The sequence below is a fragment of the Bombina bombina genome, chromosome 2, assembly GCF_027579735.1.
Source record: "Bombina bombina isolate aBomBom1 chromosome 2, aBomBom1.pri, whole genome shotgun sequence".
In the NCBI taxonomy this organism is placed as follows: Eukaryota; Metazoa; Chordata; class Amphibia; order Anura; family Bombinatoridae; genus Bombina; species Bombina bombina.
The window spans coordinates 1,327,475,944-1,327,499,886 of record NC_069500.1 but is presented as its reverse complement, the minus strand read 5'-3'; the positions used below and the strand labels follow the sequence as shown (position 1 = coordinate 1,327,499,886).

At 41.1% G+C, this 23,943-nt stretch overlaps 1 protein-coding gene across 1 annotated transcript in view; it reads left to right on the top strand.

Moving 5' to 3' along the window:
- Positions 1-23,943, top strand: part of HTT (huntingtin) — a gene marked incomplete in the record, with an annotated part of 1,068,170 nt that overhangs the window by 936,788 nt on the left and 107,439 nt on the right. Inside the window, 2 exon segments of the mRNA XM_053704193.1 lie at positions 10,092-10,221; positions 17,225-17,380. Of these exon segments, the coding sequence (XP_053560168.1) occupies positions 10,092-10,221; positions 17,225-17,380 (286 nt within the window).

Below are 23,943 nucleotides of genomic sequence, written 5' to 3'. Positions count from 1 at the left end.
GGAACAAGGAGTTCCTTGGCGATGATAGAAGTTTCCAGGATAATCCGATGGGCAGAGACTCACTCTTGCCATCTATCAGCGATCTATATCCCAGGGGTAGAGAACTGGGAGGCAGATTTTCTAAGTCGTCAGACTTTTCATCCGGTGGAGTGGGAGCTCCATCCGGAGGTGTTTGCTCAACTGGTTCAGCTATGGGGCACACCAGAATTGGATCTGATGGCGTCTCGTCAGAACGCAAAACTTCCTTGTTACGGATCCAGGTCCAGGGATCCTCAGGCAGTACTGATAGATGCTCTAGCAGTACCCTGGTCATTCAACCTGGCGTATGTGTTTCCACCTTCCCTCTCCTTCCGCGTCTGATTGCCAGAATCAAACAGGAGAGAGCTTTGGTGAATTTGATAGCACCTGCGTGGCCATGCAGGACTTGGTATGCAGACCTGGTGGACATGTCATCTCTGCCACCATGGTCTCTGCCACTGCGACAGGACCTTCTGATTCAAGGTCCGTTCAAGCATCCAAATCTAATTTCTCTGCAACTGACTGCTTGGAGATTGAACGCTTGATTTTATCAAAGCGGGGTTTCTCTGAGTCGGTCATAGATACCTTGATTCAGGCTCGAAAGCCTGTCACCAGGAAAATCTATCATAAGATATGGCGTAAATATCTTTTTTGGTGCGAATCCAAAGGCTACTCATCGAGTAAGATCAGGATTCCTAGGATTTTGTCCTTTCTTCAAGAAGGATTGGAGAAAGGATTGTCAGCTAGTTCCTTAAAAGGACAGATATCTGCTTTGTCTATTCTATTGCACAAGCGTCTGGCAGATGTCCCAGACGTTCAGGCTTTTTGTCAGGCTTTAGTTAGAATCAAGCCTGTGTTTTAACCTGTTGCTCCGCCATCAAGTGTAAATTTAGTTCTTAATGTTCTTCAGGGGGTTCCGTTTGAACCCATGCATTCCATAGATATTAAGCTCATATCTTGGAAAGTTCTGTTTCTAGTTGCTATCTTTTCAGCTCGAAGAGTTTCTGAATTATCTGCATTACAATGTGACTCGCCTTATCTTGTTTTTCATGCTGATAAGGTGGTTTTGCTTACCAAACCTGGGTTCCTCCATAAGGTTGTTACTAACATGAATATCAATCAGGAGATTGTTGTCCCTTCTCTGTGTCCTAATCCTTCTTCTAAGAAGGAATGTTTATTGCACAACTTGGACGTGGTTCGTGCTTTGAAGTTCTGTTTGCAGGCAACCAAAGATTTTCGTCAATCATCTTCTTTGTTTGTTGTCTATTCTGGAAGACGTAGGGGTCCAAAAGGCTACGGCTACCTCTCTTTCCTTTTGGCTGAAAAGCATCATCCGTTTGGCTTATGAGACTGCTGGACAGCAGCCTCCTGAAAGAATTACTGCTCACTCTACTAGAGCGGTGGCTTCCACATGGGCTTTTAAAAATGATGCTTCTGTTGAACAGATTTGTAAGGCTGCGACTTGGTCTTCGCTTCATACCTTTTCCAAGTTTTACAAATTTGATACTTTTGCTTCTTCGGAGGCTATTTTTGGGAGAAAGGTTTTGCAAGCAGTGGTGCCTTCCGTTTAGGCTCCTGTCTTGTCCCTCCCTTCATCCGTGTCATAAAGCTTTGGTATTGGTATCCCACAAGTAAGGATGAAACCATGGACTCGGTACATCTTGCAAAAGAAAACAAAATTTATGCTTACCTGATAAATTTCTTTCTTTTGCGATGTACCGAGTCCACGGCCCGCCCTGTCTATTCAAGACAGATAGTATTTTTTATTGAAAACTTCAGTCACCTCTGCACCTTATAGTTTCTCGTTTTTCTTCCTTGGCCTTCGGTCGAATGACTGGGGGGTGGAGTTAAGGGGGGAGTTATATAGACAGCTCTGCTGTGGTGCTCTCTTTGCCACTTCCTGTTATGAAGGATAATATCCCACAAGTAAGGATGAAACCGTGGACTCGGTACATCGCAAAAGAAAGAAATTTATCAGGTAAGCATAAATTTTGTTTTTTCTTGGGACGCACTTTAAACTTGCTTTTTCCCGCCATGAACAGGTTTGTTTGGCGCAATGCTACTCTGCACCTCGGAAAGGATCTCCGCTTTCCGGTGCAGTATTACTTTATCTCAGCTTCTGGGTACTTTTTCTGAGCCCTGTATATGTTTTTATATTGTTTGTGCACTCAAACTATATCTTGCTTTGTCTTATACTTTATTTTATCTGTCTCTAGGGTCAGAGTAGCCAATAGTATTCTGTATTTTAAGTAAAGATGATACACTCTGGGGCTTCCTTTGTTATTATCACTCAAATATAGTAAAATATGGAGTTACATTCTTAACTTTGACAGGAAAGCCCTGTTTCCTACTACCATTTAGTGGCGATTTATGGTATTTATCTTTACCTTTTCAATCCTCAAGAGTATTTTATTCTTAAGTAATATAAACCTTCTTTGAGTCATAATCTTTATTGACCGCCTTTGTTAAGGAAACATATATATATCATGATATGTTTTTCTATGTTTCCTACCGTAACATGTATCTTCTCCTATTTTATGATTAGGGGTTTATTTCCTTCCATAAGGCAGGGAGAGTCCACAACTTTATTCCTTACTGTTGGGAAATACAACACCTGGCCACCAGGAGGAGGCAAAGACACCCCAGCCAAAGGCTTAATCCCCCCCTATCCCCCAGTCATTCTTTGCCTTTCGTCACTTAAGGAGGTGGCAGAGAAGTGTCAGAAGATTTGGATCATCATGTAATGGGTATGTTCCCTTTGAGAAAGGACTGGAGTTTTAAGTAATCATGTCAACCTCTCAGTGAGAGAATTGATGAAAGTTAGAGTCTAGAGATGCCGGGAATTTTTTTCTGCGAAGCCATCCAGATTGTCGCCTAACAGCTCCTGAGCAATCAGTGTTGACGAGTTTCACTGCTTGCTGTTACACACTCAAGACTGTCACACTTGAGAGGCTGTGCCTGTGGAGGGTGACATTGTGACTGCTTTATACCTCAATAGGATCAAGGGTTAATATCTCCTTCAGGAAGATTATTTGAACAGCAAGGGGTTATTTATAACTGCTTTTATATGAGAGTTTTTTTAGGCTCATAGACTGTGTGCTTTTGGCTTGGAACAAACAAGTTTCACTTTCGTTTTTGAGTGTTGCGCAGCTAATAATAGCTTAGCGCCTTTTTTCATAACAGGGGAAGTCCTGTTCTATGCACCATCTGACTGGGTGCGGTCTTTTAATTTTGTTCCATTTGCCTAAGCACTGTTCTAAAGACTAAGAAAGGAGACAAGCATGCTAATACTCATAGTGCTATTAGCCCCTCTGAGCCGTCTACCTCTCAGGAATCTGTGTCCAGAGTGATTACTACCCTTTCTATATTACCCGCTCCACATGCAGTTTCCCACAATATAATCCTCCATCTGGAGGGGACTTTTTTCCTGCAGACTTTACCGCGCAGTTACAATTGGCGGTGTCTGCGGCCCTAAGTGCCTCTAGCAAACGTAACAGAAAGGTTAAACATAGTTCTCCTGATCTAAAGTCATCTAAAAATTTGTTGGATTTAGCTACTATGTCCCAGCTATCCAAGGATGAGTTCAGTTTCTAAACCTCCTTCAGCGGAGGAACCCTCCTTTAGATTTAAAATTGGGCATCTGTGTTTTTTATTAAAGGATGCTCTGTCTATGCTAGAGGTTCCAGAGGCTAAACTCCCTGAGGAACCTTAGATACCTAAATTAGAGTTTATGAAGACAGGAAGGTCCCTCTAACTTTTCCTGTGCCAGTTAAGATGACGAACATTATTAATAAGGAATAGAAAAGAGTAGGAACTTTCTTTTCCCTCTCTACTTTGAATTTTTTTTTCTAATTTTCGTTCCTTTCATTCTGACAAATCACAACGACCGCAATCTTCATCCAAGTCTGAGCAGCCCAAGAGTACTTGGAAGCCGGCTCAGTCCTAGAATAAGTTCAAACAGACTAAGAAGCCCGCCGAGAACAAATCGGCGTGAAGGGGTGGCCCCCGATCAGGGATCGGATTGAGTAGGGGTCTCTTTTTTCAGACGCTTGGTTCCAGGATGTACAGGATCCTTGGGTCCTGGAGGTTGTATCTCAGGGGTACCGGATAGGATTCAAATCTCATCCGCCCAGGGGCAGATTCCTACTCTCCAGACTGTCTACAAGACCAGAAAAGAGAACTGCCTTTTTAGGTTGCGTACGGGATCTCTCCTCTCTAGGAGTAATTGTCCCGGTACCTACATCAAAAAGAGGTTTGGGTTGTTTTGTTGTTTTTTTTTTTTTGGGGGGGGGGGTATTTTTTTATTGAGGTTGAAAATAAGGCATACAAAGAGCATGTCAGGGAAACATACATCACAAATTAGTTGCATATTATACAATCAATATGAACCAAATGAAAGTAATAAAATGTATGCAAATGACAAGTCCCAACAACAACAAGATGGCTATCATCTGCGAAATAAACTATATACCCTCCAGATGATATCTGAGGTCACTTTTGTACCCCCTAGTAATATGGAGTTGTCCAGCAGAGGGTATTCATGAATAAAGGGAGACCACTTGTGGATCTCCAATATTTAACCTCATTTTTTTTTTTTTATGTAAGTATAGGAAAATATGTTGTAAACCTATACACACGGTTTCTGAACAAGTAAACATGAGTTATTTAATCCCCCATTGCAGCCTTTGGGCCTCACATGTGCTCCCTAAATAGAGTTTGACTAAAACATTGGGAATGGTAAACATATAAAAGAAAGCAAGGGCCACTCTTGTGCCCTTAGAGGGAAGTTCTATAATCTGCAGTCCAAGCAGAGCAGATACATACGTGTGAGTGGCAGTGATCACCTACTAATCATTGGAGAGTATATATGGGTCAGTTATAACTAGATGACAAGGTGGGTATCAAAGATCTATGATATGGCAGTGTGGGCTAAGCCTATCTATAGCAAGCCATAATTATATTAAACTACGATGGACTATTGTCTCTGTAGGGGTTTAGTCAGTAGGGGGATAAAAATTGCCCTGGATCAGTACCTTATAAGCCCAATAACTTAAATAATTACCATATTATATAATAAACTGGGGGTGTCAAATTACCTCTCTGTCCTATATATTTATTTATTTTTACCTAGAATTTAAGCTTCTAGTAGAGTCAGGGGCAATTGCGACATAATGAAATGTATAATTATGCGGAAAAACTGTTCCCCATATTGGCTCAGCAGGTCCATACAATTTACCTAAGAAGTCTCAAGGGGAGATGGACTAAATTTTGTACCTGGATGTTATAACGTTGGTGTCCAAATATTAAGCTAAGTGAATTTGGAGGGTATCAGTGCTTATAGGAACTAAACTAAGTTAAATCTAGAAAGCCATTGTAGCTCCTGCTGTAAGTAAATTCAGAGTGTCTTGCTGTCTCAGCCGCAGACAGCTTGATTATAGCTAAACGGATAAAGAGCATAAAATGTTTATTATATTGCTAACAAAGTAGAGCATCTAGAGCTATGTTCTATACTGTCCCTCTCAAATACTCACCCAGCATGTGACCCAAGAAACTGTTTCAAGCAGAATATACGTATAAAGTTTTGATATCAGGGCTAGGATGACTCTAAAAAGGCACAACAGATAGAGGGGAACATGTAAACACATACAATATTGTCATATGAATAGGGTGCAGGCAAAGAGGGAATAAGATGGAACAAGCTGCTTCTAACTATGGCATTTAAACCCCTCAGTGCTATGTTATACCGAGATAGGCATAGCTCTATAACAAAGCTGCTGAAATAGGCATATACTCAAATGTAGATGATCAAGGGACCTATCCCACTAAATAGGTACAATATAATAAGTGTGGGAGAAACTACTACTAATCATCATCATAAGTACTGATAATTACAATTTTAGGGATTAAATAATACGCCAGTTAATTACATAGGTTATAAACAATATACGTTTTTAACATTTTGCACATAATACCAATAGTGTCTAGCAAACCCCTTTGGATTGAGGTGAAAGCAGTAACTGTAGGAATTTCCAAGATCTAACAGTTAATGTTGTCATGCAGGAGTCCCCAAAAAATATCCATAAGTTACACATATATGAATCGAATATCTAATTGTACTGCTTAACCCACTGCATTTCTGTGAAAAGACTGTGGGATAGAGACTCTTCTCCCGAGTTGGGAGTATTCGAAGACTATAGGCTCTATTCGCTCAGGTACCAAATCTAGGGTCTCTGTTGTTATAGAATTTCTGACAGTCTGCTTCTCCAGTCCGGTAATGGGGGACAGAGGATTCCTGATGCGCAAGTTTCTCTCCATCTCCAATTCCTACAAGGGGGGTAAGACTGGTTTCTCTTCAATTGTCTTGGTAATCTGACATCGCCTACCTGCTCGCAAGCTGCGCTCCTCGTGTGCAGCCAGCTGCTGAACAGTGAGCGGCTCCGGTAGGAACGGTGCTGTCATAAATTTATTCAGGTAGGTCAGGGTATTTACCTCTTGTGTTGTGGTCAATGTCGGGCTTTGCTTTGAAGAGGCCCCAGGCACCGCGCCAACTAGCGATCCATTGTCGGTGTCAATCACGTTTAGCATCTCAGTTCTCTGCAGGGACCCTGGGGAGATCGACAACTGTAGGATCCTGTGGAGCTCTTGTTCCAATTCCTCAAAGTGTCTCCGAATGAGAGACTACATCTCCCTTCCCCATAAATCAATAGTGGCCATTACTGGTTCCATGGCGGGTCTCAGTCTAGCAAATATCCACCGTTTTCTGACTGCTTTTGCGTAGGTGCCAATACTGTATAAGGAAGACTACTGCTGCTCCAGTTATTTTGGTTATGGCTTCCCTCAGATTACAGCTCAGGTCGACTGTTATACCTGGATAAACCGGGGGGGGGGGGGTTAGGTGAAGGCCTCAGACACATATGCGTCTCCACTACAGGCCTACCGTTCCGGTACCTTAGTACAAGAGTATGAGGCTTCTTAATAGATCGATTTGCTCAGAATGATATAAGGTTTCGGATCTTACATAAACTAAGCGTGGATGTAAAGTATATGCACTGATAAGCAGCGGATTCATCAGTGAGGCCTCAGAGCACTAAAGTAAGTTGGCCATCTTGGTCGCTGCCTGGAAGCATCCCCCTTGGGGTTTTATTTAAACCTTTTTGTGGCTCCAAAAAAGGAGGGAACTTTTCGTCCAATTCAGGACTTAAAATGCCTAAACAAGTTTCTGAGTGTTCCCTCTTTCAAAATGGAGACAATACGGTCAATCCTTCCTCTGGTTCAGGAAGGACAGTTTATGACCACCATAGACCTGAAGGATGCATACACGTTACGATTCGCAGGGAACATTTTCAGTTCCTGAGGTTTGCTTTTCTGGACCAGCACTTCCAGTTCATAGCTATTCCGTTTGGCCTAGCTACTGCTCCAAGGATATTTTCAAAGGTTCTGGGAGCTCTTATAGCCATTGCCAGAACACAAGGTATTGCAGTAGCGACTTACCAAGACTATATCTTGGTACAGTCCCTTCTTTGATCACATGGATGGAAGATAAACTTGGAAAAGAGTTCTCTTACTCCAAGTACAAGGGTGAATTTCCTGGGGACGATAATAGACTCCATATCCATGAGAATATTTCTCACAGATCAGAGACTTTGCAAGTTAACTACTGCTTGGCTTGCCCTCCAGGCCTCCTTGAGACCCTCAGGGGCCCTCAGTGTATGGAGGTGATAGGACTCATGGTGTCCTGTATGGACATCATTCCCTTTGCCAGATTCCATCTCAGACCCTTACAACTATGCATGCTGAGACAATGGAATGGCGACCATTCAGATCTGTCTCAACAGATTGTGCTGGACAACCTGTCGAGACTCGCTCTCTTGGTGGCTCTGTCGTGATCATCTGTCCCAAGGCACGTGCTTCTAGAGACCGTCCTGGGAGATTGTGACTACGGACACAAGCCTTTCCGGCTGGGGAGCCGTTTGGGGTGCCAATAAGGCACAAGAGCTGTGGACTCAGGAGTCCTCCCTTCTGATCAATATATTGGAACTCTGGGCAATCTTCAATGCCTTAAAGGCTTGGCCCCTTCTGGGTTCGTCCCAGTTTATCAGATTCCAATCAGAAAAAAATAACACTGGTTGCCTACATCAACCATCAGGGGGGAACGAGAAGTCCCTTGGCGATGAGAGAAGTATCTCAGATACTAGAGTGGGCAGAGACTCACAGATGTACGCTGTCAGCGATCCACATTTCGGGTGTGGACAACTGGGAAGCGGACTTCCTCTGCAGGCAATCCTTTCACCCAGGGGAATGGTCTCTCCACCCGATGTGTTTGCAGAGATATGCAGCGTGTGGGGGTCACCGGAGATAGATCTCATGGCATCCCGCCTCAATACCAAGCTACCCATGTACGGGTTGAGGTTGAGGGATCATCAGGGCATCTATCAGTTCCGCCTATCAGTACCATGGAGGTTCAGACTCTTATATCTTTTTCCTACATTACCACTTCTCCCTCCAAGTAGGTTGATGATTAAAGGGATAAGAAACCCAACATTTTTCCTTTGATTCAGATAGAGCATACATGTGCATTACTGCTCCTTCAACAAGAGAATGAAGCCACATTTATAATAGAAGCACATTGGAAAGATGTTTAAATATCTATGCTCTATCATGAAAGAAACATTTTGGGTTTCATGTCCTTTTTTTCAAAATCCTTGCACAGGACACCACAGTTAAAAATGTTATCCCTTTACTACCAGCGGAATGGGTTTCTAATCAAACTTGATTTTTTTGTTCAAACCTAGATTTGAAGGTGCAGTTTTGTTCAGTTTTACCTGTTTGTTTTTGTACATACATTTTATTGGACTATTTTCAGTTTATTACGTTTTCCTGGCCTAAATATACTACCGTATCTGATAACTGTATGAGCTGCCAGAAACAGTGTGAGAGAAAGAAGTTTGAGTTTATTTGAAGGATTATTCTCTAATATTATAATTTTGGTGCATGTGGGTGTATTTTCAATCATATCATATATCATATCATTACCAAGAGCAACATTATGCACATAGGATCCAAAGGCCAATTAAAGTCTGAATGGTACATTACTGACTGTAATTAAAGAAGTAAGAGATTTGTGAATTATTATTTCAGATGATTTAAAATTTGGTACACAATGCCGCAGTGCAGCCAGCAAGGCCAGTCAAATGCTTGGTTGCATTGGGAGAGGTATTAGTAGCAGAAATAGCAAGGTTCTTATGCCACTTTACAGATCATTAGTTAGACCAAATATGGAATACTGTGTACAGTTCTGGAGACCATATCTTCAGAAAGATATAAATAAACTAGAAGCTGTCCAAAGGAGGGCTACTAAAATGGTACATGGTCTAAAATATAAAACGTACAAAGAAAGACTCTATGATCTAAATATGTATAGTTTAGAGGATAGAAGGGAAAGAGGTGACATGATAGAAACCTTCAAATATATGAAGGGACTTAATAAAATAGAAGCTGAAAGCATTTTTCACAAAAAAATAAATGCCAAAACAAGGGGTCACCATCTAAAGTTAGAGGGTAGCAGATTCAGGAGAAATTTGAGGAAGCATTTTTTTTACAGAAAGGGTGGTGGATTTATGGAATAAACTTCTATTTGAGGTGGTAAACACAAAGACTGTAAAGGAATTTAAAAATGCCTGGGACATGCATAAGGCTATCCTAAGGAAAAAGTAACATGTAATATGGGTAGACTTGATGGGCCTTTTTGGTTCTTATCTACCGTAAAATGTTATGTTTCTATCTATGACTCCTCACTAGTTTATTGACCAGGCTGATTAAGCTTTGCTATACTGGCCTGGACCATGATGAAAGTGATGCTGGGAAAAGTGAGAAATCAGAGGTTTTGTTTCTTTGTATTGGTTTTGCATCTCCAGAATGGGAGGAGCTAATAACCACAATATAATTTTAAACCGCGTGCTATATTTCTAATTTATCAAATTGATTTTTCTGTATAGAATTAGGGACTACAACTTTATTAGCCATGAGCATCGATAATATTAACTTTAAATTGTTTTTCCTTCTAATCTGTATAGGAAGCATCGTGCCGGGGTTGATATACACTCCTGTTCCCAGTTTTTGCTCGAGTTGTACAGCCAGTGGATTCTACCCACAAACACAGGGAAGAAGACTCCAGTTATCCTTATAAGTGAAGTGGTGAGATCGGTGAGTTATTGCCTAAGCCCTATGTTTTGTAATGCGTATGTGGCATAAGGTGATTGGGAGTAGGCTAGGTAACAACAACTACTGTAAACAGCTTGAGATTTTTATATAAAATGTTTAGTTTGCATATTGTAACAACTTTACATTATATTTTCATGATTAATTTTGCCCTCTTTTTTGTAATATAGCTATGATAATGGAGCAATCTCTAATTCTTAGAACATGAAAAGCACCCTGCTGACGTCTCAAGACTAACTCTGCTACACGTCTTTCACTAACTGGCTTTAACTGATAAGAGTATTTTATACTAACTTTATGACAGTGACTAGCCTTGTTGTCTGCTGACTAAAGCCCAGATTGGCTCATCCAAATAAGGCAATAGTGGTGGAGATTGGTTTTTGAAAACTAACTGCAGTTAAAAGGATGTTAATTTGTTTTCTCTTAAGTGTATCCAGTCCACGGATCATCCATTACTTATGGAATATATTCTCCTTCCCAACAGGAAGTTGCAAGAGTCCACCCACAGCAAAGCTGCTATATAGCTCCTCCCCTAACTGCCATATTCAGTCATTCTCTTGCAAGCCTCAACATAGATAGGAGGTCGTGAGAGTCTGTGGTGATTTATACTTAGTTTATTCTTCAATCAAAAGTTTGTTATTTTTAAATGGCACCGGAGTGTGCTGTTTATCTCAGGCAGTATTTGGAAGAAGAATCTGCCTGCGTTTTTCTATGATCTTAGCAGACGTAACTGAGATCCATTTGCTGTTCTCACACATTCTGAGGAGTGAGGTACTTCAGAGGGGGAATGGCGTGCAGGTTTTCCTGCAGATAAGGTATGTGCAGTAAAATATTTTTCTTGGAATGGAATTGACTAAGAAAATACTGCTTATACCGAAGTAATGTAAGTAAAGCCTTAAATGCAGCGGTAGCGACTGGTATCATGCTTATTAATAGAGATACATACTCTTCTAAAAATGTGTTTTAAAACGTTTGCTGGCATGTTTAATCGTTTTTTAACGTACATTGGTGATAACACTGTAATGTTGGTATAGCCTTAAATGCAGTAAAAGCGACTGGTATCAGGCTTATTAATAGAGATACATACTCATGTAAAAATGTGTTTTAAAACATTTGCTGGCATGTTTAATCGTTTTTTAACATATGTTTGGTGATAAAACTTATTGGGGCCTAAGTTTTTTCCACATGGCTGGCTTAAATTTTGAATAGAAACAGTTAACTGAAGCTTCCCACTGTTGTAATATGAGTGGGAGGGGCCTAATTTAGCGCTTTTTTGCGCAGTTAAAATTACAAAATGAATTATCCAGATTCCCTCAGCAGTCCCATGAATACTACAGGACATTTCTAAAGGGCTAAAAAGACTTCCAAAATCGTTTATAGGGAAGGTAATCCACAGCTCTGCTGTGGCAGTTTTGTTGTGTCTGTTTTTAAAAACGTCTGTCATTTTTTTTTATCTGTTTTTTGCATTAAGGGGTTAATCATCCATTTGCAAGTGGGTGCACTGCTCTGTTACCTTATTACATGTACTGTAAAAATTTAGTTTGTTTTACTGCCTTTTTTTCACTGTTTTTCAAATTTTGACAAAATTTGTTTCTCTTAAAGGCACAGTAACGTTTTATATATTTGCTTGTTAACTTGATTTGAAGTGTTTTCCAAGCTTATTAGTCTCATTATTAGTCTGTTCTAACATGCCTGACATAGAGGAAGCTCTGTGTTCATTATGTTTTAAAGCCATGGTGGAACCCCATCTTAGAGTGTGTACCAGATGTACTGATTTCATGTTAAACAATAAAGATCATTTTTTGTCTTTAAAAACATTATCACCAGAGGATTCTGTCGTGGGGGTAGTTATGCCGACTAACTCTCCCCACGTGTCAGACCTTTTGACTCCCGCTTTAGGGACTCACGCTCAAATGGCGCCAAGTACATCAAGGGCACCCATAGCGTTTATTTTACCAGGGGATTCTGTCGAGGGGAAAGTTATGCCGATTAACTCTCCCCACGTGTCAGACCCTTCGACTCCCGCTTCAGGGACTCACGCTCAAATGGCGCCAAGTACATCAAGGGCGTCCATAGCGTTTATTTTACAAGACATGGCAAAGGTGGTGAATAATACTCTGGCAGCAGTATTAGTCAGACTACCTGAAATTAAAGGAAAGCAGATAGCTCTGGGGGTAGATACAGAGCATACAGACGCTTTAAGAACCATGTATGATACTACCTCACAATATGCTTAGTCTGTGGGTGATTTTTTTGACTCAGGGAAGATGATTTAACCTGATTCTGATATTTCTACATTTAAAATTTATGCTTGAGAACCTCCACTTGTTGCTCAGGGAGGCTTTGGCTGCTCTGAATGAATGTGTACAAGAGCAGGGCCAGAGAAATTGTGTAGACTGGATAAATAATATGCAGTGCCGGTGTGTACTGATGTTTTTCCAATACCTAAAGAGGTTTACTAAAAAAATTTTTTTTAAGGAATGGGATAGACCAGGTGTGCCGTTCTCTTCCCCTCCTATTTTTTAGAAGAATGTTTTCTAATAGTTACCACCACACGGGATTTCTGGCAGACAGTTCCTAAGGAGGAGAGAAGAGTTTCTACTCTAGCTAAGCGTACCACTACCTCTGGCGAGGACAGTTGTGCTTTTTAGATCCAATGGATAAAAAATGTTTATTCAACAGGGTTTTATCCTGCAGCCCCTTGCATACATTGCTTCTGTCACTGCTGCTGCGGCGTTCTGGGTTGAGTCTCTTGATGAGGCTTTACAGTTAGCGACTCCATTGGATGAATATATTTGACAAGCTTATGCTAGCCAATTCCTTGTTTTCTGATGCCTTTGTTCATTTGACTAGACTAACGGCTAAGAATTCTGTTTTTTACTATACTGGCGCGCAGAGCGCTATGGCTTATATCATGGTCGGCTGTCGTGACTTTAATAAATAAGCTACTTAACTTCCCTTCAAGGGGCAGACCCTATTCGGGCCTGGTTTGAAGGAGATTATTGCTTATATCACTGGAGGAAAAGGTCATACCCTTCCTCAGGATAGGAATCAAGGGCCAAAAAAGGTCTAATTTTCGTGCCTTTTAAAACATCAGGGCAGGTGTGGCATCCACTTCCTCTAAGGCAAAACAAGAGGGAATTTTTGCTCAGTCCAAGGCGGTCTGGAGACAATTGGACCTGGAACAAAGATAAGCAGGCCAAGGAGCCTGCTGCTGCCTCTAAAGCAGCATGAAGGAACGGACCCCTATCCGGTAACGGATCCTATAGGGGGCAGACTTTCATTCTTCGCCCGGGCGTGGGCAAGAGATGCCCAGGATCCCTAGGCATTGGAATTTATATCCCAGAGATATCTTCTGGATTTCAAAGATTCCCCCCCCAAAAAAGGGGAGATTTCGCCTTTCACAATTATCTGCAAACCAGATAAAGAAGGAGGCATTCTTACATTGTGTACGAGATCCATCCAGTTCCAAGAGAGGAACAGGGACAGAGTTTTTACTCAAATCTGTTTGTGGTTCCCAAGGTGAGGGAACCTTCAGACCTATTTTGGATCTAAAGATCTTAAACAAATTCCTCAGAATTCCGTCATTTAAGATGGAAACTATTCGTACCATCTTAACTATGATCCAGGAGAGTCAATAGAGGACTACAATGGATTTGAAGGATGCTTATCCTCACATTGTGATGCATAAAGATCACCTTCGTTTTTCAGGTTTGCCTTTCTAGACAGGCATTACCAGTTTGTAGCTCTTTCCTTTGGGATATCTACAGCCCCAAGAATCTTTATGGAGGTTCTGGGGTCGCTTTGGCGGTCCTTAGGCCGCGGGGCATAGAAGTGGCCCCTTAGTTAGACGACATACAGGCGTCAAACATCCAAATTGCCAAGTCTCATACGGACGTAGTACTGGCATTTCTGAGATCACATGGGTGGAAAGTGAACAAGGAAAGAGTTCTCTATCCCCAATCTCAAGGGTTTCCCTCCTAGGGACTCTGATAGATTCTGTAGAAATGAAAATTTACCTAACTGAGTCCAGGTTGTCAAAGTTTCTAAATTCCTGCCGTGTTTTTCATCCCATCCGCGCCCTTCGGTGGCTCAGTACATGAATGAAATCGGCTTAATAGGTAGCGGCAAGGGACATAGTACCGTTTGCACGTCTACATTTCAGACCGCTGCAACTATGCATGCTCAGTCAGAGGAACGGGGATTACACAGATTTGTCCCCCTGTTGAACCTGGACCAAGAGACCAGAGATTCTCTTCTCTGGTGACTATGTCGGGTCCATCTGTCCAAGGGTATGACCTTCCGCAGGTCAGATGGGACAATTGTTACAATGGATGCCAGCCTTTTAGGTTGGGATGCAGTCTGGAACTCCCTGAAGGCTCAGGGATAGTGGACTTAAGAGGAGACCCTCCTTCTAATAAATATTCTGGGAGTGATATTCCATGCTCTTCAGACTTGGCCTCAGTTAGCAACTCTGAGGTACATCATACTCAGTCGGACAATATACACGACTGTGGCTTACATCAGCCATCAAGGGGGAACAGAAGTTCCCTAGTGATGTTAGAAGTCTTACAATAATTCACTGGACAGAGACTCACTCTTGTCTATAAGCTATCCATATCCCAGGTGTTGAGAACTGGGAGGTGGATTTTCTAAGTCGTCAGACTTTTCTTCCGGGGGAGTGGGATTTCCTCCGGAGGTCAAGACCAAGCAGGAGAGGGCTTTGGTGTTTTTGACAGCGCCTGCGTAGCCACGCAGGACCTGGTATGCAGATCTGGTGGACATGTCATCCTTTCCATCACGGTCTCTGCTTCTGAGACAGGTCCCTCTACCTTAGGGTCCTTTCAACCATCTAAATAGAATCAATCTGAGATGGACTGCCTGGAGACTGAACGCTTGATGTTATCAAAGCATGGCTTCTCCGAGTCAGTCATTGATACCTTAATACAGACATGAAAGCCTGTCTCTAGGAATATTGAACATAGATATGGTGTAAATATCTGATTGTTATGAATCCAAGGGTTACTCATGGAGTAAAGCCTGGATTCCCAGGATATTATCTTTTCTCCAAGATGTTTTTGAGAAAAGGGTTGTCAGCTAATTCCTTAAAAGGGACAGATTTTTACTCTGTCTATTTTTTTTTTTTTTTTTTTGCACCAGCGTCTGGCAGGTATTCTAGACGTTCAGGCATTTGGTCAGGCTTTGGTTAGATCCAAGCCTGTGTTTAAAACTGTTGCTCCACCATGGAGCTTAAACCTGGTTCTTAAGGCTCTTCAAGAAGTTCTGTTTGAACCTTTTTTGTTCCATAGATATCAATCTTTATCTTGGAAAGTTCCTTTTGGGTAGCTATTTCCTCGACTCGTAGAGTCTCCAAGTTATCTGTGTTACGATGTGATTCTCCTTATCTGGTCCTTCGTACGGATAAGGTAGTCCTGCGTACCAACCTGGGTTTTTTTCCTAAGGTGGTATCTAACAAGAACATCACTCAAGAGATAGTTGTTCCATGCTTGTATCCTAATCCTTCCTCAAAGAAGGAACGTCTATTACACAATATTGGACGTGGTTTGTGCTTTAAAGTTTTACTTACAAGTTACTACAGTTTTCATCAAACGTTTACCTTGTTTGTTGTCTATTCTGGACAGAGGAGAGGTCAAAAGACTTCAGCAGCCTCTCTGTCTTTTTGGTTAAAAAGCATAATTCATTTAGCTTAGAGACTGCTGGACAGCAGCCTCCTGAAGGGATTGCAGCTCATTCTACTAGAGCTGTGGTTTTCACTTGGGCCTTTTTTAAATGTGGCTTCTGTTGAACAGATTTACAAGACGGAGTCTTGGTCTGCGCTTCATACTTTTTCAAATTTAACAAATTTGATACCTTGCTTCTTCGGAGGCTATTTTTGGGAGAAAGGGTTTTTTTTACAGGCAGTGGTAACTTCCGTTTAAGTACCTGCCTTGTCCCTCCCATCATCCGTGTACTTTAGCTTTGGTATTGGTATTCCATAAGTAATGGATGATCCGTGGACTGGATACACTTAACAAGAGAAAACATAATTTATGCTTACCTGATAAATTTATTTCTCTTGTAGTGTATCCAGTCCACGGCCCGCCCTGTCACTTTAAGGCAGGTAATTTTTCATTTGAACTACAGTCACCACTGCACCCTATGGTTTTTCCTTTCTCTGCATGTTTTCGGTCGAATGACTGAATATGGCAGTTAGGGGAGGAGCTATATAGCAACTTTGCTGTGGGTGGACTCTTGCAACTTCCTGTTGGGAAGGAGAATATATTCCATAAGTAATGGATGATCCGTGGACTGGATACACTACAAGAGAAATAAATTTATCAGGTAAGCATAAATTATGTTTTTTAAATGTTAAGACTTGGCCACAAATAAAACGTAGTGCAGGCATAAACCATTACATTATACATTTATGCATAAACTATTATGTGATCAGAAATCATTACCATTTTAAGGAGAAAGATACATATGAAAAAATAAAATAACTTTTTTTCCTGCAGGAATTATAAAGTATTGGATGTACAGAAATCAATAACATATCTAGCAACGAAGACACCTATGATTATAGTTGGATACAGCAGGCTTAAAAATATAATAAAGAATTCAGCCTGTAAAACTACTAGCTTGTTTTGCTAAGCGTCTATTTGTATAGTCTAGAAGGCCACTCTATCACCTTGTCACACAGCATATAAACTATTGAACAGGAGGACGTTTTATATATATATTTATATATATATATATATATATATATATATATGCCAAAGGCCATTTATGGACCTGCTTTAGAAACCTGACACTATACTAATGTTATATAATTACTGGCCCTTTAAATAATGCAAACAGGTTTATTTTGTTGTTTATTTGTTGTTACCCGTGTTTATAATGTTACATGTTTGTCTGGGGGAACCCTACCAACAAATGGTTAAGAGAATATTATACATTAAACCTATCTGTGTGTTTTTTGCCCATTCAGCTGTTAGCAGTGTCAGATTTATTCACCGAGAGAAATCAGTTTGAGACTATGTACACTACTTTAACAGAACTACAGAAACAGCACCCTCCTGAGGATGAAATTCTCAATCAATATCTTGTGCCAGCAATCTGCAAAGCAGCTGCCGTGCTAGGAATGGTAAGATCAATGTGTAGTTTGTGTTTATCGCCCCATCAGTCATTTGCCATAGGGAGCTATTGAAAATGTACTATTCCTTCTCACCAGCCAGAAGATACTCTCTTGAGAAAGAATTAGTATTCTGGTTGACATCCTATTATCAAAAACCTTAACACTATACATATATATTAAAGGGACATTATTAAACCCAGGTTTTTTCTTTCATGATTTAGATAGAGAATACGATTATAAACAACTTTCCAATTTACTTTTTATATCTATTTTGCTTCCTTCTCTTAGTATCTTTTTATTGAAGAAACAGCAATGCACATGGGTGACCCAATAACATGAGGCATACACGTGCAGCCACCAATCAGCAGCTCCTAAGTCTATCTATATATGTTTTCCAACAAAGGATACCAAGAGAACAAATCTAATTAGATAATAAAAATAAATTGCAAAGTTGTCTACAAATGCATGCTTTCTCTGAAACACAAAAGAAAAAAAATGGGTTTTATGTCCCTTTAATTCTAACACTGCCAGACATTGTAATCTCAATTTAAACTGCTCATTACAGCCTCTTGATTTTATGCAATGTTAAATGTATCAATGCACTGTATAGTCACTTTTCTAGCATGCAATTAAATAATCTTGCGGTAAGAAAAAAAAGTACTTTATTTTACAAGAAATGACGAGTCCACGGATTTCATTAACCTCCTGCTAGCAGGAAGTGGCAAAGAGCACCACAGCAGAGCTGTATATATAGCTCCTCCCTTCCCTCCACCCCCAGTCATTCTCTTTGCCTGTGTTAGTGATAGGAAGAGGTAAAGTGAGGTGTTAGTTTAGATTCTTCAATCAAGAAGTTTTTTTATTTTAAAATGGTGCCAGTGAGTACTATTTTTCTCAGGGAGAAATCATCAGTCTATTACTTCCCAAGAGGAGTGGAGACATCTTATTTTCTGCCATGATGTTGATGATCTTAGCAAAAGTTATCTAAGATCCACAATAGTTCCCACAGCAGCTGAAGGTAGTGTAAGAAAATCTGTGGAGAACGGTGTCTTGCTACAAGCAGCATTGAGGTATGTTCAGTCTTTTTGTTTCTGAGGAGACTTGATGCATCAGAACAGGCTGACATTTTTCCCTATATGGGGAGGGGTAAGCAGTATGCCCTATATGTAAAGAAATGGTGTACCTGGAATCCCTTTATCTTTATTGCCAAAGTATGTAAATATTTCTTTGAGGCTTATTCAAGGGGGACTAGACGCTGGGAGTTGCGGTTCTGCTTTAGGGCTGTCATTGTTATTTATACCACTGGCCTGAGGGAGTGCAGTGGTTTTTACGATGTTTCCACTCAATATCTGGGGTGTATGTAAGAGGGCACATGGCCTTTTTTGTACTTAGATGGACATGTTTATTTTTTTTTTGCGACCCATGCGGGTCTTAGTAAGCTTGAGTTATGCCCACGGTGGGCGGGGCCTATTTTCACGCGCTCAGACGCACAGTATCAGCCGGATCGCATGTGCAATAGAATCCTGATCTCCGGTGGGGCCTAAGTTATCCTGACTTCCAAAAGGCCTGAAAAGCTCCTCGAGCAGCAGCAGTTATATTCCAGGGGCAGGTAGGCGCCACAGCAAAGCTGTGGCGTGGTGCAGGGGCCTGTATAAGTATCATAAATAAATAACTGTTAAATCGATGTTTTATTTTTTTCTTTCTCATCTCTGCAAGTGGATGCAATATTGATAGAGTATTTTGGGCACATTAATATAATTTTTATTGCCACAAACACGTTTTTGAAGATAACAGAAAAATTGTTGCGCTTTTATTATTTAAAGGCGCAGTACAGTTTTTTGTATTAACATTTTTGTCTCTATAATTGAATTTAGAGCTCAATATTTAAGCTAAGAACCACTATTATTGCTATATATAGTCTGTTTAACATGTCCGAAACTGAGGAAACTCTTTGTTCTATGTGTTTAGATGCCAATGTGGAACCCCCTCTGACTTTTTGTCCCTCATGTACTGAGAGGGCCTTACAATGTAAAGCACAGATTTATTGTAAAGAAAATGTGTCTAAGGATGATTCTCAGTCTGAGGAGAATCAGGGTGAACCGCCAAATTCTTCCCAAGCGTCACAACCTTTAATGCCCACACAAGCGACTCCTGGTTCTTCTACCGCGTCTAATTCATTTACTCTGCAGGATATGGCTGCAGTTATGTCAACTACCCTTACAGAGGTATTATCTAAGTTGCCAGTGTTACAGGGCAAACGCAGCAGGGCAGGGGTCAATGAGGCCTCTAATGCTTTGTTAGCTATTTCCGATGTGCCCTCACAGGGATCTGAATTGGGGGTCAGGGAACTTCTGTCTGAGGGGGAACTTTCCGATTCGGGAAGTGTGTTACCTCAGATGGACCCGGACGTCATGTTCTTTAGATTTAAGCTTGAACACCACCGCCTGTTACTTCGGGAGGTTTTAGCGACTCTAGATGACTGTGACTCAATTGTAGTACCACCAGAGAAGTTGTGTAAAATGGATAAATACTTAGAGGTACCTGCTTACACTGATGTTTTTCCGGTTCCTACAACTGGGAAGCGGACTTTTTAAGCAGACAGACGTTCCATCCGGGGGAGTGGGAACTCCATCCGGAGGTCTTTGCCACTCTGATTCTCAGATGGGGGAGACCGGAGTTGGATTTGATGGCGTCTTGTCAGAATGCCAAGCTTCCAAGATACGGATCCAGATCAAGGGATCCTCAGGCCGAACTGATAGATGCCTTGGCAGTGCCTTGGTCATTCAACCTAGCTTATGTGTTTCCACTGTTTGCTCTCCTTCCCCGGTTGATTGCTCGGATCAAACAGGAGAGGGCTTCAGTGATTCTAATTGCGCCTGCGTGGCCTTGCAGGACTTGCTATGCTGATCTAGTGGACATGTTCTCTGCCGCCATGGAAGCTTCCATTGAGGCAGGACCTTCTCATTCAGGGACCCTTCCAACACCCAAATCTAGTTTCTCTGCAACTGGCTGCTTGGAGATTAAACGCTTGATTTTATCTAAGCGGGGGTTCTCTGATTCGGTCATTGATACTTTGATTAGGGCACGTAAGCCTGTCACTAGAAAGATCTACCATAAGATATGGCGTAAGTATCTTTTTTGGTACAAATCCAAAGGCTACTCATGGAGTAGAGTTAGGATTCCCAGGATTCTGTCTTTTCTCCAAGAAGGATTGGAGAAAGGGTTATCAGCAAGTTCATTAAAGGGACAAATCTCTGCTTTGTCAATTTTACTACACAAGCGTTTGGCAGATGTTCCAGATGTTCAGTCTTTCTGTCAGGCTCTGACCAGAATCAAGCCTGTGTTTAGACCAATTGCTCCACCCTGGAGTTTGAATTTAGTTCTTAATGTTCTTCAAGGGGTTCTATTTGAACCTATGCATTCAATAAATATTAAGTTGCTATCTTGGAAAGTTTTTTATTTTTGGTTGCTATTTCTTCTGCTCGTAGAGTTTCTGAGCTTTCAGCGTTACAATGTGACTCGCCTTATCTTATCTTTCATTCTGATAAGGTGGTTTTACGTACCAAACCTAGGTTCCTTCCTACGGTTGTTTCAAATAAGAATATTAATCAGGAAATTGTTGTTCCTTCTTTATGTCCTAATCCTTCTTCTAAGAAGGAGCGTCTGTTGCATAACTTGGAAGTGGTCCGTGCCTTGATGTTTTACTTGCAGGCGACTAAGGATTTCCATCAATCATCTTCATTATTCATTGTTTTTTCTGGAAAGCACAGGGGTCAGAAAGCTACGGCTACCATTGTTTCTTTTTGGCTGAAGAGTATCATCCGTCTGACATATGAGACTGCTGGACAGCAGCCTCCTGACAGAATTACGGCTCATTCTACTAGGGCTGTGGCTTCCTCATGGGCATTTAAAAACGATGCTTCTGTTGAACAGATTTGCAAGGCTGCAACTTGGTCGTCTCTTCACTCTTTTTCCAAATTTTCCAAATTTGATACTTTTGCTTCTTCTGAGGCTGGTTTTGGGAGAAAGGTTCTTCAAGCAGGGGTGCCTTCCGTTTAGGTTCCTGTCTTGTCCCTCTCTTTCATCCGTGTCTTGTAGCTTTGGTATTGTATCCCACAAGTAAGGATGAAATCCGTGGACTCGTCATATCTTGTAAAAGAAAACGAAATTTATGCTTACCTGATAAATTTATTTATTTTATGATATGACGAGTCCACGGCCCACCCTGTCCTTTCTAAGACAGGTATGTAGTTATTCTTATTAAACTTCAGTCACCTCTGCACCTTTTGGCTTTTCCTTTCTCTTCCTGACTTCGGTCGAATGACTGGAGGTGGAGGGAAGGGAGGAGCTATATATACAGCTCTGCTGTTGTGCTCTTTGCCACTTCCTGCTAGCAGGAGGTTAAATCCCACAAGTAAGGATGAAATACGTGGACTCATCATATTGTAAAAGAAATCAATTTATCAGGTAAGCATAAATTTAGGTTTTTTGTCTTTTTGCATGGATGATAACTGATCACATCTATCTTGTAATTTAGCAGAACAAGCATGTATGTGCTCAAATTGCTCAACTCTCTTGAAAGCAATGTGCACAGTACTGCTATCCCATTTTCTCAAAAATTGGAAAAGTAACTAATTTCATTTAAAAACAAAATGGGGCGATTTTATTTTTTACTTTTATTTTTTTATTTTTCTGCATTACTTTTTTTCTTGAAGGTATTAAGAGTCCACAAGCCATTACTTCTGGGATTCAACTCCTCGCCACTAGGAGGAGGCAAAGATTTCCAAAGCTCTAAGAACACTTAATCCCTCCCACCTCTCTTGTATTTCACTTTAATCTTTGCCTCCCAGGAGAAAGTTGAAGAATTTAGGTAGTCCAGATTCTTTGTTGAGAGGGGCCCTTATATCAATTTGAGGCCCATTTTTGAAGATCTGCTACTGAGAGACAAATTGGAGTATTGGGCATTGACAAAATCACTCCCAGTGAGTAGTTAGTCACAGGCTTGCCACAAGAGTTGCTGGGACCCAGTCCCTTAGCCTCCTCCTGTTGGATCATAGATATATTTCACATATAGATCCTCTACTGTGACACACACAGCACTGGATGGGATCTCTACCGGAAGCAGTCTTTTCTGCAGCCAGTATGCACGGTAGTATGGGAGCATCTGAGGTAAGTGCAGCCATTTCATGCACTCACATAGCCCACAGGCTATTAGCAGGTACACCAATGTTGAGGTAAATCATAGCCAGGGGACATATATTTATTGAAACATTTACCATCTTTTAGTTAGAATATTGCTTATTTTGCTTAATAATCTATTATACATTTGGGAGATTTTCCTAGTTGGTTAGAATACTCTGTACACTTTTTTCTTTTTTATGAGCTCCTATAGTGCTTGTCGTGCTTTGTTATGTAAGTCGAGTTAGCATACATTAGGTTTCTGGCTAGTGTGCACGTCAAGATCAGCCTCAGTTTAGTGCGCAGCTCTGGATAGCACGCATCGGGCCTCTGGTTAATGCGCACATCAGGCTTGTGTTTACTGCACGCAGTGGTAGCACGCATCTGGTGCGTACAGTAGTAATGCAGGTTGGGTTTCTGGCTAGGGCACTTAGTGTTCGCACTCATCAGGACTCTGTTTACAGCGCACTGTCGGCTAGATTTAGAGTTTTGTCGGTAACGACCCGTGTAGCTAACGCATGCTTTTTTTCCCCCTCACCTTTTAAATACCGCTGGTATTTAGAGTTCACAGAATGGCTGGGTTTTCAGCATAATTTATCGCCATTGCAACTCTCGATACCAGCGGTGCTTACGGACGCGGCCAGCTTCAAAAACGTGCTTGTGCACGATTCCCCCATAGGAAACAATGGGGCTGTTTGAGCTGAAAAAAAACCTAACACCTGCAAAAAAGCAGCGTTCAGCTCCTAACGCAGCCCCATTGTTTCCTATGGGGAAACACTTCCTATGTCTGCACCTAACACTCTAACATGTACCCCGAGTCTAAACACCCCTAACCTTAGACTTATTAACCCCTAATCTGCCGCCCCCGCTATCGCTGACCCCTGCATATTATTATTATTATTAACCCACTTATTAACCCCTCTGCTGCTCCGTACACCGCCGCAACCTACGTTATCCCTATGTACTCCTAATCTGCTGCCCCTAACACCGCCGACCCCTATATTATATTTATTAACCCCTAATCTGCCGCCCCCAACGTCGCCTCCACCTACCTACAATAATTAACCCCTAATCTGCCGACCGGACCGCACCGCTACTCTAATAAATGTATTAACCCCTAAAGCTAAGTCTAACACTAACACCCCCCTAAGTTAAATATAATTTAAATCTAACGAAATAAATTAACTCTTATTAAATAAATTATTCCTATTTAAAGCTAAATACTTACCTGTAAAATAAATCCTAATATAGCTACAATATAAATTATAATTATATTGTAGCTATTTTTGAATTAATATTTATTTTACAGGCAACTTTGTATTTATTTTAACCAGGTACAATAGCTATTAAATAGTTCATAACTATTTAATAGCTACCTAGTTAAAATAATTACAAAA